Genomic DNA, 18,299 nt, shown 5'->3' on the forward strand with positions numbered 1-18,299 from the left:
GCCTCACACCTGCACCCATCACACACCCAGCCTCACACCTGTACCCGTCACACACCCACCCTCACACCTGTACCTGTTATTCCTCCAATCCTTGAAGCATTGGTAATGGAGAAAAATAGCAATGTCCCCATTATTACTGAAAAGAAAATGACAATGTGTTTTAAATCATGCTGTCTGGGTTCCAACACCACTGATAAATTTATCACTTCCTCATATTAAAAATTTGAGGGGAGGGGATGGAGAAATGGCTCAGTAGTTAAGAGCACTGGTTGCTCTTGCAAAGGACTGGGATTTGATTCTCAGTACCTATATGGTGGCTAACAACCATCCATAACTCAGTTCCAGGGGATCTGACCCCCTCTTCTGACCTCTGCAGGTATTGTATGACAGGGGTGCACTTGCATACATACAAGGACTACATTCATATAGCCATAAAAATAAATAAAATGTTAATTTTTTGTTTCATTTTTTATTTTATGTATATGACTGTTTTACCTGCACATATGTAGGTGTACCACATGTGTGCAGTGTTCATGGAGACCAAAAGAGGGAATCAGATCCCCTAGAACTGGAGTTATGGATAGTTGTGAGCCACCATGTGTGTGCTGGGAACTCAACTCAGGTCCTCTTCAAGAGCAGCCAGTGCTCTTAACTGCTGAGACATCTCTCCAGCTTCCTTCATATTTTTTGATTCACACATTTAATTCTGAATTGAATTTCACTCTTTTCTGAATGTCAGTTCTTGGTCCTTGTTACGTAGGCTTGACCAGTTCCTTGACCTCAGGACTCTGGATTGGACTTAACAGTTTGAGTTTCAACAGTGGTTGGCAGTGGAGTGGAGGCAGCCCGTTCCGATATCTGAACTGGCTCCCAGGTAAGGCTAAGCCTGTCTGTGGTTGAAGACCTTTATCACCTCACATGTAGATTTTAAAGATACTTCATGGAACATAGCCCATTTCTCACCCTGCCTTGAAATCTGCATGCCTTTCCTCGAGTGAAGACTTGCCTGCCAGGATAATCACGCATGTCAATACACACCTGTGTTTTATGTCTGCCTTCTCCAAGTGGCTTTGATTTGTTAAGGTATTGTGTTTAAAAGCATGTGTTGTAGCTACTCTTAAACACAACTAATTAAAGATAATAACAGAATCATTACTATTAATATGTACTTGATGTTGTACCAACTCTGTCACTGTCCTTGAAAGCATTGTCCAACAACTATTTGTAAAGTCTGACTAAATGCTTTCAACTTTTTGTGTGACTTGTCCTCCCTAAATTTTGTGAATCTCTTGACCCACCTGAATTTTTGACATTCTAATTGAAAATTTGCTTATATATCAGATATACATATTCATATATTTCAGACATATTATGTATAATTCTCAATACAAATTAATGACAAAAGTTTTTTTCCCAGCACAGACACTGAATCCTGGTTCTGCTTTCCCACCATCTCCGTCACATTATTAACATATTTTTAAAAACCTCTTTTGTAGTTATTACTAACATTTGTGTGTGTGTGTTTGTAGTATTTATGCAACCTGAAAATTTTTCTAATAAAGACTTTCTAGGGCAGGTAACATAATTTCTATTTTGCAGGAAGAGAGAGTAATTTTGGGTGCATGTTAAATATCTGTCAAAAGTCATAAAAGAAAATATATGAATGTGTGTGGCCCATCTCCCAGTTTCTGATGTAAGGTGAACTTACTTTCTGGGTTTCAAATCAGGTATCAGAGGAGTAAAAATCATGAGAGATGTGGGGATGGATACATTGTCTTAGTGATGCTGGCCTTATCCGGTTCTTTAAGCAGCTTCCTGAAGGAATTGAATGAGGAGTGAGCCCCAGAATGTTGAGGCTCCAGAGAGTCTTAGCTCTGGGAGTGACTCATTGGCTTAGAGATCTCTCTTCTATTGCCTCTGTCTTTCCCAGCTCTTCTAGTCTCTCTAATTGGGGAAGGTTTCCTCACATACAGAGATCATCTAACCTGTTTCTTACAATTCATTTGCCTTAGTTTTGAGGGGTCTCTATTGATAATATTAACATATCCAACTTGGAACAGGATAGATTGTTGGTTTTTTTTACAAGTTTTTCTAAAAAATATTTTATTTATTATTTTTATGTGTATGAGTGTATTGCCTGCATGTATGTAAGTGCACCCATGTCATGCAATGCCTTCAGAGGTCAGAAGAGGGCATCGGATCCCCTGGAACTGGAGTTACAGATGGTTGTTTGCTGCCATGTGGGTGCTAGGACTCGAACCCAGGTCCTCTACAAGAACAACCAGTGCTCTTAACTGCAGAGCCACCTCTCCAGCCCCAGGATACACTGTTTTGTTAGTCTCCTCTCTGTGTCACGTGATATACTCTGTCATCTCATCTGTTTAAAGTTTAAGGCCTAGTACTGCTCATTGGTGGAGGTGCTGAGTTGAAATTATTCTGTATAATCATCATTTTAGGTACTGGAATGCACCAACAACAGGGAGCCAAATAGATACCCATCATGTCTTTTGCTCTACAGTCAGTAAAATTTATTTGTGAATGTGTGGCAAAAGATAGGATGGGGGTCCATTAAATCCCAAGGATGAAGAGGTGATCGACTTAGAACTTTAGTAGCCCCTCTCTAACTTTTTCATTCTCTTAAAGGAAGTCCATCATCAGAACCTGGAAAGAGCTGTGTGTCACTAAACCCTGGAAAAAATGCTAAATGGGAAAATCTGGAGTGTATTCAGAAACTAGGTTATATTTGCAAAAAGGGCAACAATACTTTGAATCCTTTTATCATTCCCTCAGGTAAGTGAACCTATTGGATTGGAATACACAAAATATTAGAAGTTAAAGACAAGTAAAATTGCAGCTTCATTGTAATAGTACCAAACAACTGTGGGGATTTTGTTGGTAGTTTGTGGGTAACTAGAATGATATTCTCCTAAAGCTCTTTTCTTCACTTAGTACTATCTGCTGGTCCTGAAGGTGATGGAGTATTTAACATTGTGCAAAGCTTTTGATAGAAATAAGAATTTCATCTCCCCAGCCCTGTAAAATAGGAATTCTTTTTCACGTGTTACAGAAAAGAGGCACCCATAGTCTTGCACGATGACAAAGTTGAAATTTAAACTAAGAAATAAGTATCTGGAAGAGATGTCTTTATTCTGTTCACACAGATAAAGCTAGGTTTCATGTTGCATCTTACACTGAAATCCTCACATAATAATTCCAAAGAGAGTCAGCTGAATATACGTAGGCTGGGCGCCAGGATAAATGCTCCAGAACCTGTGCCATTATAATTCAATAGCAGAGTTAAGTTGCTAAGGCAGCAACTACTTTCCAAGTGTTGAAATGCAGCCTTCGCTACCAGCCCTTCTCTGGATGATAACTAGTCTTTACATTGTTTTAGTTATTTACTTTTTCTGATTGGGAAGCTGGTGGTGCATTCTTGACTTTTTTCTCCCTTGATTCTTGGAAGCGATTTTATATAATTTTAAATATGTTGACATGGCTAGAAATTTAGAAGGTGCCAAGTGATAATGGTATCTTCCCCTCTTGTTTTCCTTCTGCCTCCTGGTGCTGTTCTCTGAGAACTGGTGTTAATGAGTGTGTCCCCACCTGGTTATTCTGTGGTATACAGGCACACAAATTTACAGGTTTCCCTCTATTTTGTATAAATGGCAGCATACTTTGTATATAGTCCTTACCCTAAGTTTTTTAATAGACAACAATTTTGTTCATTATTCCATTTAGTACATAAATTGATTCTCCATATACTTTGTGACTGGATAATAGGGATTGCATGGAGACACTAGTCTCCTGTTAAGAGATTTTAAGTTTGTGGTGTTCCTGCGTCTGCCTCTTGAGCATATCCTGTGACCATGCACCACTATCAACTCAGCCTCAATTTTTAGTTGACTTCTATTGTTGCAAACATCATAATTCCTAGAAGCGAAATTGCTGGTTTTAGTAAATTAAAAATATTGGCCGGGTGTGGTGGCGCACGCCTTTAGTCCTAGCACTCAGGGAGGCAGAGGCAGGCAGATCTCTGTGAGTTCAAGGCCAGCCTGGTCTCCATAGTGAGTTCCAGGACAGCTGGGGCTATGTGGATGGGGGATAGTTCATGATCTCTTATGGATGTGGATGTGTGTTGGTGGGGCTTTGGTTCGTGATTGCCTATGGACGTGGATGAGGACCCCGGCTCATGAGCTCACTTACACTTTTCGACTTCCTATAGTGACTGTGCTCCAACCTGGGGAGGCTTCACTCATTTTTGCAGTGCATCTCTTGTATTCTTACTGTGGGGAGGATGGATAAATCTTTTGTGGAAGAGCTCATACAGTTCTCTTCAGAATCTTGCGGTTGCCATTTGGGGAAGGAGAGAAAGGTTATTTTCTCGTTTCTCTGAAATGAGAGACAGAATTCTTTAACTTGTCCTTATTGCTTGATCTGCCGGTTTTAAGTTCCTCATTTGTAAAGTATAAATATAATACCTTCTTCCTGAAAAATCTCATTCATCTCATCAAGAGAGCCACAAATCCCTCTCTCTCCGCTCTCCCTCCTGCTTCACGTGCCCAGCCTCTCTTGACATTAGCTTTTGTGCATCTTTATACTTACTGTCAGTGGTAGTCTTCTGATTCCATAAACTCTTAAATGCAGAGATCAGAATTTGCAGCATCATGACTGGCGAGCCCCATTTGGCGGGAATCCAGCCTCGTGCCCGTTGAGTACTCACCACACTCCTCGGCTTGTCTGTTTTCGGGTCTCAAGCAGAATTGTGCCGTTTCACAGCCACTGACCATTTGGCTTTTCTGGAGTGAAATATATTTGATGTGAACTGAGATGAGCTGAGAGTGTAAATGCACACGGATTTCCAAGACTCAGCATGAAAAAAATTATGAAAAAGTCTCATCCTAGTTGATCACATATGGGAATGATAATATTTTGGATATATAGAGTCAAACAAATCCTATTATTGAAGTTTACTTGTTTACTTTATTGACTATGGCTAACAGAAAATCTAAAGTGTGACTCACATTCATGACTATTCTATGGACAATGTTGAGCCTGCTGAGGGACAAGGGATGTTTTGTGGTGGCCTCAGGGGGCTCCCCTTCATTTCACTTGGGTTGGTTATTTCATGCCTTAAAACTTTTGTGTTTGTTTTGCATCTTGTAGTGCTGGAACTTGAACCCAAGGCTTCACGCGTGATAGACAAGCATTCTACTACCAACCTTCAGCCTTAGTAGCTGTTTTAAAACTGTTTTCAGGAGGCAGGAGTGGTGGTTCACACCGTTAGTCCCAGCACATGGGAGGCAGAGGCAGGGGGATCTCTGTGAGATGGAGGTTTACATAGTGAGTGCCAGGCTAGCTGAGACTACAGGGAGAACCTGTCTCAAAACAAAAACAACAACAAAAAGTTTTCAGGTTCATCTCTTCAGTGTTTGAAGCCTTTAGAGTTGGTTGACATTATTTTCTGTTTCCTAGACAGCAAAATTAAAATATCCCACCAGAGGGCCCTAGAGTTGTGCTGGTCCTTTTCACTTTCTGGTAACCACTGAGAGTATACAGAATTGAAGTTGTACTAAGGGAATAGAATTTTCAAATATGCATTTTCTTTTATACAGCATAGTGTAGGGTGCTGTGATTTAGTTATTTCTCACATGCTGGCTGCGTATGATGAGGTTTCAGACAGTCTCTGCTGTTAAGGAGGAATAGGACTTATTTATTAAAAGAATGATGATGGGGACAGCTGTGAGAGTCACATCTATCATTTCAGCAGTTGAGGGACTGAAGCAGGAGGATCATAAGTTCAAGGCAAGCCTGGGCTACAGAGTGGGACCCAGTCTCAATCTCTAATAAAAAAATGACAAAAGGGACCTGATATTGTACATTAATTATAGCAACATATTTAATTTCGAGCTTAAATAAATATATTGCTCTTTGTTTGATAACTCTTCTGCAAGCAAGGAATGTTACCAGAGTGTTGTTTAGAATGGCACCACAGAAGAAAACTCATGTCAGGTTTCTTTTTAAAACTTTCTAAAAATTTATTATTTTTATTTTATGTGTGTGGGTGTATTGCCTGCACGTAGGCAGGTGCACCTGTGTCATGCAATGCTCGCGGAGGTCAGAAGAGGCTGTCGGATCCCCTGGGACCGGAGTTATGGACAGTTGTTAGCTGCTATGTGGGTGCTGGGATTCAAACCCAGGTCTTCTGCAAGAACAGTCAGTGCTCTTAACCGCTGAGCTATCTCTCCATCCCCCATGTCAGGTTTCTTTATGACACCCATGGTACCTTCCATGTGTCAGGCCCTGTGCTAGGTTCAAGGACATACGGGGATGAAAAGGATCTCTCCCCCTTCAGACATCTCCACTATTGCTTTCCACAGCTCATTACTATTAAAGTTTTACAACATATAATAAGATTATGAAATTTAACAGCAACTGTTGATAGCAACAGTGAGGATGCTCAAGGCTGATTTACTTAATGATTTTATGGTATTTGCCATTTACAAATGCTTGTCTCTGATCTTTCCTAGTTCAGGACACAGTAAGGATGAGTAACTTAGTATGGTTACCATATATATGTCTACTTAGTTCATTTAGAAGGAAATAAATGGTATTGTGCCAGTTCAGAGGCACAGATGGTTGCCCATGCTGTAATGATTGCAGAACTTACTGGTAGCTCTCATGTCCCCACCCATTCTACACTACTCCTAGCTGCCTATGTGTATTGCCTTTCTTTGTTGAATGTGAATGACAGGGGAAAAGGTATACTGTGGTCCTTTAGAGAACAGATCTTACATGAAAATGTTCAGGCTTCCAGCATGCCAACAGTACATCATAGATGCTTAGTTCATGTGTGCTTATGATAAGTACAGATGAAATTAGACAATCTATTGTGCAGTCTTGCTGCAGGTATGACATTTTAAAAAGATATTTCTCATTTGTCTTCATTTTAGCTTACATTTTTAGGTCCTGGGATTTGAACCTAGGGCCCCACACATACTAGGCAAGGGCATTAACTTCTAGTTCTTTCATCAGCCCTTGAGTTCATTTTAAAGTTAAAGGTTTTTAAATTGTTTTGCATTTTAACAAAATAAGCAAAATTGAATATTTCTTTCTCATCTTTCTTTTATGAATGTGTATACCAGAAGATGAAGAATGTTATCTATGTCTATGACTAGGAAGCATTTTATATATTGAATGATGGAAAATATGGTCACAAATTTAAACATGCCTCTTTAAAATGTTTTCTGAACATTTTTGCCTTTCTAGAAAGTGATGTGCCTACTGGCTGTCCCAATCACTGGTGGCCATATGCAGGCCACTGCTACAAGATCCACAGAGAAGAGAAAAAGATCCAGAAATATGCTTTGCAAGCATGCCGGAAGGAAGGGGGTGACCTAGCAAGTATCCACAGCATTGAGGAATTTGACTTCATCTTCTCCCAGCTAGGATATGGTGAGAACCCGCCCCGGTGTGCCTGCTCTTTGCCTGCCTCTGGGAAACATGATCATAAATGTTAAGTGTAAATTAACATTAACATGTAATTAACAGTGAATTAAAACTGACAGTTACATCACCAATATGAATTTAAATAAATTGTAAATATGCTGACAAGGTGAAAATTATATAGTAATTTAAATAATTTTATCATAAAGAGACTTAACTAGATGGTTCTCTATGGGTAGTTTTCAGTATTATTTTTCCACATATTAGGATTCAGAGATATCTGTGTTTAACTTGTCAACAGTGTCTAATATGTTGGAATTATGAATATGTGCGTATTTTCTTTTGTAAGACCCATGTCATGGCTCACAAGGAATGTGTCTAAATGAATCATCTCACACTTGGGATTTTCTTTTCTTTACTAATTCAGCTAACAGTAGAAGAAGTGAGTGATCGCTAAAAGCACTGTGCAGTCTTTGAAAGAAATGTCTCACTTTTAGATATATAATTTTAAGAACACATAAAAATGTGCAAAACCAGAAAGAAAATAATAGCTGAGTGAAATGAGCTGGGAATGTGTGTTGGAGGAAGAGCCAGTTACAAAGCAGAGGGTCGGGCCCTGTGCAGAACTCACTGATTAAGTGCTGATTGTTTTCACACACACCCCCACCCCCATGCTACTGCTGAAGAGTTGCAGATGTTCCTCATCTCCACCCAGCCAAACAAGAGGAAATGAATGGTGATGATGGAAGAGCTTGCTTCCTGACATACGTTGCCTGAAAACTGATCAGGGTACAGGAAAAGAAAAAAGCATTTAACAAATACACAAGAAAAAACAGAGGGCTTGGTAAAAGACAGAGATGCTTGCAAATGCAACTGTGCCTAGCACCTGAATCCAGAGAAATCATTTGCCTCTGTGTACCTGACTGAATTGCGTCTCTTCAGGGCTAGGGAGATGGTTCCACGGAACCCAGCATGAAGATTCCCAGAACCTTTCTGAAACCTGGGTGTGCCGGCCATCCTGCCACCAGTAGTGGGGAGACAGAGATAGGTGGATCCCTGGTGCTCACTGTCCAGCCAGTTTGGGCAACCTGGCAAATTTAATAAATGACACCTGAGGAAAGACACCCGAGGTCATCCTCTGGTGAACGCATGCGCACGCACACACACACACACACACACACACACACACACACACACACACAAATAACCTTTATAGCATGTAAACAATTTCTTCATCATTCGATGCTCACCTAGCCTGGGAAACGCAGATTAAATGATGATATTGTGATCATAATGGGTATTTCTGAACAACCAGTCATTTCAGTTTATCTTGACCTAATAGGAATCTTGCAAATGAATCAGTGTTGGAAGCAGGTTAGTTAAGATGTGAAAGGCAATGTGAATCCTACTCTGCGTCTATAACATGGTATAGCAACAGCAGAGCATGTATTGTTACTGCTCTAATTATCTGGGGAAGCTGGGTGGCAATGGTTACTTCTGAAGTCCGCTTGAGAATAAATGAGCAAGTTAGAGAGGTCTCCATTGCAAAAATGTTATGCAAAACCATGCACTTAAAATACATCATTTATATTTATTTCAATAAAGCATTTTCTCCATTTTTGTATTTGCTAGAGTAAGATAATCTTGATAAAGTTGTAAAGATTTGATATTATTGTTTCTATATCAGAAAACAAACAGGGGCCTGAGCACATAGGGTATTAATACCAGTTAGCACAAATTATTCAACTGATTTATGAAAATCGGTCTAGCAATTTTAAACAAATGCATCACACATGTATGCATATATTTGTAGACTTTATTTAGGAATTACAAAAGATCTAAGAAGAGAACAGTTTAGTAAGGATATATATGGAAGTGCCCAAATAAAACCTAAATGTAAGCTGAAAAAAAAACAAAAATAAAAAATATATGGGGATCATTATTTCATATAATTGTGTGATTTTACATTGATCTTCAACCAAAAATCCTTGAGAGGTACACGAGAGCTCTTTGAAGCCTGTATGTGTTACTCAAAGGATCGTGTTCTGCCAACTCAAGTGAAAGGAGGAGGGTGCCACCCTGGCAGTGCCCCTCAGGCTTCAGGACACTGGAAACATCTGTTGGAGCTGGCAAGAGGCCAATTGAGGACTTCTCCAAAAGCGAGGTCGAGTGGCCGCTTTTAGAAGAATCTCGGTCACTGAGGGAAATTCTTGTAGGATGTTGTCCTCATTTTCCACCAAAAGTCATCTTTATTATCCTTTGAGGTCATTTAATTTTACCATGCAAAGATCGTAATCAAACATTCACAATGTAATTTCCAGTTAACCAAGTTAGATACTGAATTGTATGCATAGCATACAATAGCTTAATAGTTAATATTTTTATTTGGAAATGCTCAATTGACAGCCTTAAAAATCTTAGATCTTGGATCACTACAACTTTGTCCTATTTTTCTGTGTTGTGTTTTATCTTAGGAAGATAACTGCTCATAAAATTATTAATGCCTTCCAGAGAATTTTACAAATTGGTCATATTTTGTTTTTATGGATTTTTTGAGTTTTGATGGTATTTAATAGCATTTTGTAGTGCATATGATTACATAAATATGTGTGTATAAATGTCAGAAGCCAACCTATCTGCTTAGTTTAAATTTCTGTCAATGTCTAAATCATTTTCATGCCTGAGTGATTAAACTTTAACAGAAGTACCTAGAATGTTCTTAATAGTAACAGTCAGTGAAGCAGGAGTAGTTTTAAATTTGTCTTAAAATATTCATAAGCTCTGTAGTCCCAGCACTTGGGAGGCAGAAGCAGGCGGATCTCTGTGAGTTCAAGGCCAGCCTGGCCTACATAGTGAGTTCCAGGACAGCTGGAGCTACAGGGAAACCCTGTCTCAAAAAGACAAAAAAAATATTCATAAGCTTTAATGTTAGTCAAATGTATTTATATATGTAAGATATCATATTTCTAGCAATATAAGTATCCTTGACACGTTAAGTTGTTCATATAACAAAAATATAGCCTCACAAGACTGAAGGTGATCATTTCATTTTTATAATTCCCAGGAAATACAATACTGAAACTAAAAATACAGCATATTTATGATGGAAAGAACACATTGCACAACCCAAAACTGACATCATGAAATGTAACTGACGTGAGTCTGTAGCATGCAGGTCATACTAACATCCAAGAGGATTATCTTTTAATACAGTTCCAATATCAAGGGAGCAGAGCTGAGTGGGCAAGCCCCGTGTCATCCTTCCGATGCCCTGCTGACCTTCAGAAAGTCATTGTTGTATACCTTATTTAGATGTCTTTCTTCCTATATAGAACCAAATGATGAGCTGTGGATTGGCTTAAATGACATCAAGATTCAAATGTACTTTGAGTGGAGTGATGGGACCCCTGTGACCTTTACCAAATGGCTTCGTGGAGAGCCAAGTCATGAGAACAACAGGCAGGAGGACTGCGTGGTGATGAAAGGCAAGGTAGGGCAGCTCTGCTCGGACCTGGCAAGGCTCACGAGTTCTCTTCTGCTGATTATCGGTTTGTTGTGACTATTTCTATTGTAGATAAATTGATGCAGGTTCAGGTTGGACCAAGATTCAGATTCCGTGTCTTGAGTTTCAATTGTCTAGCAAAGTCTGATTTTTTTTTAAAAAAATGTTATTTTTATTTTATGTGTATGAGTGTTGTGCCTGCATGTAGGTAAGTGCACCGTGTCATGCAATGCCCACAGAGGTCAGAAGAGGCTGTCAGATCCTCTGGGACTGTGTTAGCTGCCATGTGGGTGCTGGGATTCAAACCCGGGTCTTCTGCAAGAACATCCAGTGTTCTTAACCACTGAGCCATCTCTCCAGCCTCACAAAGTTGATTTTAAGACCACAATATAAGTGATTCGAAATTCTTGGTGCAAGGAAAACATTAAGTAATAATTAATACTCTTCCCCTTCCTGTGCTGAGTTCTAGTGTATGTACGTATATGCAGCAGTATTTAGATGACCATATATGTATATGTATATATATATGATTTGGTCCATCAAACCAGAACTTTGGCTATACCTTGAAGTGTTTCTCCCCCCAGATGTAGACTTGGATCTGTTTTGAGTTTTATTCTGAAATCCGTTACTGAAGAACTATATTTGATTTTTCAGGTTACACAGAAGTCTTGTATGAAATGTTTGCTTTCCTGTTTTAAATGTGATTATCTCAATCAATGATATCAAATGTTCTTCTGTTAATAGATGGTGCATATGGGGGTGAAGAGGCTGGGCCTTGCTGCCCGACTTCTCTTATTTGCAAAGTGGGATAATAATTGTAAACACCTCCCAGTGAAGATGAGGATTAAAGGGGTTAATGTATATATTATTCATAATTTCTGACACAAACTTATTGCTAATAAATACTCCGACTAGTTTTGTCATATTTTGTCATGAAAGCTACTTTTTGTTTTTTCATAATAATTTATTGGAATCTATATTTTTAAAAAAGTATGCAAAGCACCCAAAAACTAGGCAGAAGCCAGAGAAAACCGTTCAAGAGTTAGACGGGAGGGGCATCAGAATTGAGGATCAAGACACAAATTTATTATCTTGGGAGAAAACTAAATATGTAATTTATAAATGTTACCCTGGCTGGAGGGCTGGATACTAAACTGCAGTAGATACAGATGGATACTTAAATTAAAGGACAGTACTAAATACTTGAGATAGTTGTCAGTCAAAAGGAGAGCAAATTTTAACATGAAACTAATGTGCCACTGTTATAAAACAGATGCTCATTCATTTCTCCCTTTTCTCTGTAGGATGGGTACTGGGCAGACAGAGCCTGTGAACAACCGCTTGGTTACATTTGCAAGATGAAATCACAAGCCCAGGCTCCACAACCAGAGGAGGCAGAAAGAGGCTGCAGGAAAGTGAGTACACACTGTGCAAAGTAATGTAGATCAGCAAATAGGATTTGATACGATGGACTTTATTTTGTATGAGAAAATGCTTTCTTATCATCAAACCCCAATGTTTCAGCTCTCCGAACATTAAAAGCTTACTGTGTCTGGTGCCGCTGTCCTCCAAGTTTTCTTGAGTGTTCTTTAGTTTAAAGGGGGATCTTTTTCCTTGGCTCCATTCAGAGTGTCATGAAAATTAGGAGAGCAGGGAATAAAATGAAATGCTGAACGGATCCTGAAGTGGACAATGAGATGGATTCAGGCCACGAGGGAAGATGTCATGCAGGCATGGGTGGTCTGTGATCCTATGGATGGTTAAGAACATTTCCAGTGGACAATCTTTAGGACTGATAGCAAGCTATCCTTGGTCACTGCTCCAATGTACAGATTTGGGATTAAATTTCTTCTAGTGGGAAAAGCTCTCAGGAAATCTCTGCAGTGGGGGGTAGGGCACCTAGATTTCCGCTGGTGCTGACAGTAGCTCAGCCACAGTTAGTAGCACCTTCCTGCCTATCTTATGGTTCTTAGAGAATAAAATAAATGATTTATGAAATATTTTTAAAAGCATAAATCAATTACAAATATAGTTTTTAGGTCCTTGGTTATTGTTTTTCTGTTTTCCAAGAGGCTTGTCTTCCTCTTTTGTTTCTCACTTCTCTTGAATTAACCACAAAGTGGGAACTAATTGTCTTTCCATAAGTGCTAAGCTGTAGTTGCATCATTTGATAACACCACAAGACTAAGAATTTAGGACACGTGATTTAGTATAGGACAAATAAGCTGTAAAGAAAAATGGAGCAGTAGCAGAAAATCACAGCGCGTGAGCTGTAGGAAGGATCTTAGCAATGAGCAAATTCCTCTCCTATCTTTGCAATTCGGAAATGTCAGCCTTCAGAAGCTGTACAGGTTTCTTTTCTTTTTTGATGTGCGTGTGTTCATGTTCATGTAGGTGCAAGTGTGTGTGAAGGGATGCATGCACTTGTGTGACATGTATATGTAGGTTATCGAGCAACCTTGGGTATCATTCATCAGGTAGTGTGTACTATCCACCTTGGAAAGTTTTTTTGAAACAGCATGTGTTACTGGCCTTGAGTTCTCCACCTAGTAGGACTAGGCTGGCTGGCCAGCAAGCCCCAGGGATCTGCCTGTCTCCAGCTCCCCAGTGCTGGGATTACAAGCAAGTGCCACGCCCAGCTTCTCTAGTACTGGGCATCAAACACAGGTCCTCATGCTTGCAAGGCAAGGGCTTTACCAACTGACCCCCCTACATAGACATCTTGGCATCAACAGAGGCAAGGCTGGAGCCCAGGTCCCTGTCCCCAGGATGGTACACTTTGTTTCATTATCAGCACACTCACTGTCTTTATCTGATCATAAGCATATGTCGGAGATGGTATCTCACTGTCTATTTCCTAAGACACTTAACATATTACTTCCACATAGTCAATGTTTTAGACATTTCCTATCAACTGTCACTTTACCCATAATCTGATAGTAATCCAAATTTAATCATTAGATGGTAATAACAAGTAAGGAAATACCAGTAGCCATTTCTCAAGTTCAGTGATTCCCATGTTCTAATGAACCTACAGGAGAGACTCAGTATAGTTTTATTTAAAAAGAATAGGAAACTGAAACTCAGAGAAATTAAATAATATGGCCAGTTTGAAAATGCCATTTTAAAGGTTATACCATTAAGTCAACTATTTAAAATATTTCCTTAAAATTCCATGTGATAAATATAAGTGCCATGTAGTCTGGGATAGAATATTTGAGCTAAGGCTACAGGCAAGTTAGTTTGAAGGAAAGTATCATGGGAGAGTGGGGATTACTGCAATTTAAAAAAGACATGTTTTAGAATTCTTAGTCTTCTCAGAGTTGTAGTGAAGCTCAAAATAGACTATTTTTAGCTGCTTGGCCAGATGTGTATTTCTTACTTTAATTAAAAATTTTCTAATAGCTGGGTATGGTGGCACACACCTTTCATCTTAGCACTCTGGAGATAGAGGCAGGCAGATCTCTCTGAGATAAAGGCCAGCCTGGTCTACAAAGCAATTGGGCTAACTGCAACTAAACTGGGCTAACTAAAGCAACTACAGGCTAACTGGGGCTACAGGGAGACTGTCTCAAAACAAAGAAACAAATCTTTGACCTTCCCAGAGTGGAAAAATCACTGTATCATGATTTTTTTTATAATATTTTAAGGAATGGCATAACAATTATAAAATTGTATTCTTATATCATGGGGAAAAGAAAGAAAGAAAGAAAATGCCATCCATGGGTAGTGAATTACTCAAAGGCTGGGAAGCAGGAAGGGAAGATAAAAGGACATTTGTGTCTGAGCACGCATGGTATACAAGGGATTTAAGATCAGAAGACTGTTATAATGGATTTGGGGTCCATTTTTTTCTTCTTTGGGGGAGAGCATGTATGTATGTATATGTATGTGTGTATGTGTTCATGAACGTGCAGTTGCATGTGCATACTTGTGCATGCATGCTTGTGTGTGTGTGTGTGTGTGTGTGTGTGTTGTGTGTGTAGACCAGATGACAAACCAAGGTGTCCTTGCCCACTTTGTTTTGTGAAGTGAGGCCTTTCATTGGCCTGGAGCCATGAAATAGGTTGGGTTGGGTGACCAATGAGCCCTGGGATTGTTTGTTTCCACCTCCAGTGCCAATTTGATGTTACCAGAATGGGAAACATTATGTACAGAAATTAATACACACTGGTCCTGGGTTGCTAATATTCCACACTGCCTGGCAGGTGCAAATATAAACTTCCTCATGAAAGTCTTTCCTCAGGCTGTAGAGACCCCACAGATGCATTTGAGCCACAATTTATAGAATGTATCCCCACGGTTTTCACACAGGAGAGTTAATCGATATGATGTTAAAATGGGTATTTTAAAATGCTTATATAAAGAAACCTTGGATCAGCCACTAGGTTTTAAACACTGGTTTTATTATGATCTAGTACAAAATATATTATGTTTCCATTACAACTCCTTTAACCCATTTTTTTTTGTTGTGTGAGATTTTTCATTTTTGAGGACTTATACTTACCTTCCAATTCATGAATACTTATCACACAACAAATTTTATTCACTGTGCTTTGAAACTTCTTTCGAGATGTTTGATCTCCCATTCTAGTATCTATATTTTATCTTCTTTTCATATGTGTGTGGTGTTTGTGCATGTATGTATGCATATTGACATATATGTAGGTACATGTGTACATGCATATGTGTGCACATGCATGTGAAGGCCCAACATTGATGTCAAGTGCCTTCCTTGATCACTTTTCACTTTTATTTTCTGAGGCAAGGTCATTCACTGAACCTGCAGCTCATTAATTCCTCGTGATCTAGCTAGCCGACTGGTCCTGGGGATCAGCTATCTCAGCCTCTGGAGTGCTGCTAGTACAGGCACCCACCATGCCTGCCTGGCTTTTCTGTGGGTTCTGGGGATCTGAACCCCAGTCCTCATACTTACACAACAAGCATTTATTCATTAAGTCACTGCCGCAGCCCAAGTCTTATTTTAAAAATTTTATGTGTATGAGTATAATGCCTCCTTGTATGTGAGTGCACCCATGTCATGTAGTGTCCACAGAGGTCAGAAGGGGGCATCGGATCTCCTGGAATTGGAGTTACGGATGGTTTTCAGCCACCATGTGGGTGCTGGGACTTGAACCCAGGTCCTCTTGAAGAGCAGCCAGTGCTCTTAACCACCGAATAACCTCCTCAGTCCCCCAAGTTTGCATTTTTTAATCATGTTTTAAGCCTCCTTTATCTTCTCATCCCTCTATCTGATTCACTAATTCTCTCTGAAACCATATCTAGTGTATTTATTCTGTTGAATTTTTAACTTCATCACTTGCTTTTCTATTCTATAAATTAAATGTTTTGGTTCAAATCCTCCTGTTCTTGGTACATCGTATTTTGATATTTATTATATTTTTTGATCATATCGTGTCAACCATAATTAACTATATAATACTGTTTTCTGATTGTTCTGTTATCTCAGTGGTTCCTAAAATGAGACCATTTCTTGCATAGTTTATCAACGTTGTTTGTGAGTCAGTGCTCATCTGCATTTCTTTCCCTAGCATAGATGCTATTGTTTCCCATGACCTGGTCTGAGGAGATATATTGTAGGGTTTTGTATTCTTCTTTGAGTGCCTGATTTATTTTTGTATACCAAGCATTACTTTGTGCTTTGGTCATGAGTTCCATCTCGCATGATGTGAACAGTGCAAAGGTGGGATTAGCACCTATCTGTAGCGCAGACTTAGCTATTGCTTAACTGACTTTTGCAGTACTGGGGTTAAAACCTACACACCTGAACACTCGGCAAGCACTCTGCCTCTGAGATACATCCTCCATCCTTGTCTTCTTGAGGCAAGGTCTTGCTACGTAGCCTCAGATGGCCTCAGACTTGAATAAGCTTCCCAAGTGCTACATTATACTCATGCCTAGATAGCATTTACTTTTAAACTGAAGAATTTTTTCTAGTACCCAGAACCCCAGGCAGATGACAAGACTCGTTAGTTTGGGATTCAAAGCTATCCTTTGTGGTATCTTCTTTACATAAGGATCTTAGTTTCAATGTATTACATCAAGTTGGATGAAGGTTAAATCCTATATTCTGTGTGGGCAGGAAGACCTTGTCTCTGGACCTCAATCTGGATTTGGCACACCCTTAGCCAACCACACCTTTAGCTTGTGCATTTTGTATTCTGCGTTTTAATATTCTGCTTATTTTGTGTCTAGAAGGTTCCTCTTCTTGCTCTTAAGCTCTTGCATGAATTTTTATTTGCGTGGTTTTATTGAGTATTTCTGTGTATCTGAAATGTGGGAAAGGAGCAGCATGAAGTCATGTTACCTGAGGTTTGTTGAGCACTCTCAGATGGCCAGGCCACACACAGTTTTATGTTCACCATCTACTGCTGACAGCAGTGAACATCTAGAGTTGCAAGTCCTCAGGTTATTTTCTGTGATTATTCTATAAGAGAGACTTCAGATTCCTGTTCTTTAGACATTGCTACTGGGTATCAATTTGTGTTGTGCGATAGAATCATTTTTGAAATGTTTCCAATAAATATGCCTCATAATCTGTTCGTTTGTTTATGACCTGATGACGTTCATAGGGCTGGAAAAGGCATGGTTTTCACTGCTACTTGATTGGACACACACCTGCAGCATTTGCAGATGCAAATCAAACATGCGTTAATGAGAAAGCTTATTTAACAACTGTTGAAGACAGGTATGTAACTATTTTAAATTCATTCTAAAATATGTCAAACAGTGAAAAGTTTTCAAAAGATTTAAGAATTAGCATGCTGTAAAATTTAGTTTGTGTGATCTTGAAGTATAGTTTACAAAGTTATAAACATTTAAAATAACATTCTAATTTGAAAGCGTCATTGAAAACATTGACAAAATACTACTTTTATATTTGTTTTATTAAATTATTTTATTAAATTTAATAACCACATGATTAGAAGAAGCATTTCATTACAGCTTTAACATATTCAGTAACACATTCCAGAGCAAGGATACATCTCTTTCAAAGGTGGCTGTAAATTTTTAGGTTTGCAGTTGAATTAATGCTGTCATACAATATAGAACTCAGTATAAACCCTGTAAGACACAAAATTGAATGAGTTTTTACCCTTTAAAGAATATTTCCATTTCATTTTAAGATATGCTGTTTCTACATTTTTAGTGCTACTAACGCTTACATGTTTGCACATGTGTCTTTAATCTCTATGTATCTGATTATTACTAGTCACAGTCGGGTACACTCGGATCTTTAGTACCTGAGTATGGATATAAAGTCATCAGGTACTATTTAACATGAAGTAAATTTTTTAAAAATTTAATAACTACATGATTAGAAGAAGCATTT

At 39.0% G+C, this 18,299-nt stretch overlaps 1 protein-coding gene across 1 annotated transcript in view; it reads left to right on the forward strand.

Annotated features, from left to right (window-relative positions):
- Positions 1 to 18,299, forward strand: part of Mrc1 (mannose receptor C-type 1) — a 92,781-nt gene that overhangs the window by 30,189 nt on the left and 44,293 nt on the right. The window contains exons 5-10 of the mRNA XM_008824107.3: positions 761 to 874; positions 2,644 to 2,790; positions 7,267 to 7,452; positions 10,776 to 10,933; positions 12,250 to 12,360; positions 17,539 to 17,654. Coding sequence (XP_008822329.1) covers positions 761 to 874; positions 2,644 to 2,790; positions 7,267 to 7,452; positions 10,776 to 10,933; positions 12,250 to 12,360; positions 17,539 to 17,654 — 832 coding nt within the window. The remainder of the gene's footprint in view (positions 1 to 760; positions 875 to 2,643; positions 2,791 to 7,266; positions 7,453 to 10,775; positions 10,934 to 12,249; positions 12,361 to 17,538; positions 17,655 to 18,299) is intronic.

This window comes from Nannospalax galili, unplaced genomic scaffold (genome assembly GCF_000622305.1).
Source record: "Nannospalax galili isolate Female #2095 unplaced genomic scaffold, S.galili_v1.0 scaffold1569, whole genome shotgun sequence".
NCBI classification, from domain to species: Eukaryota; Metazoa; Chordata; class Mammalia; order Rodentia; family Spalacidae; genus Nannospalax; species Nannospalax galili.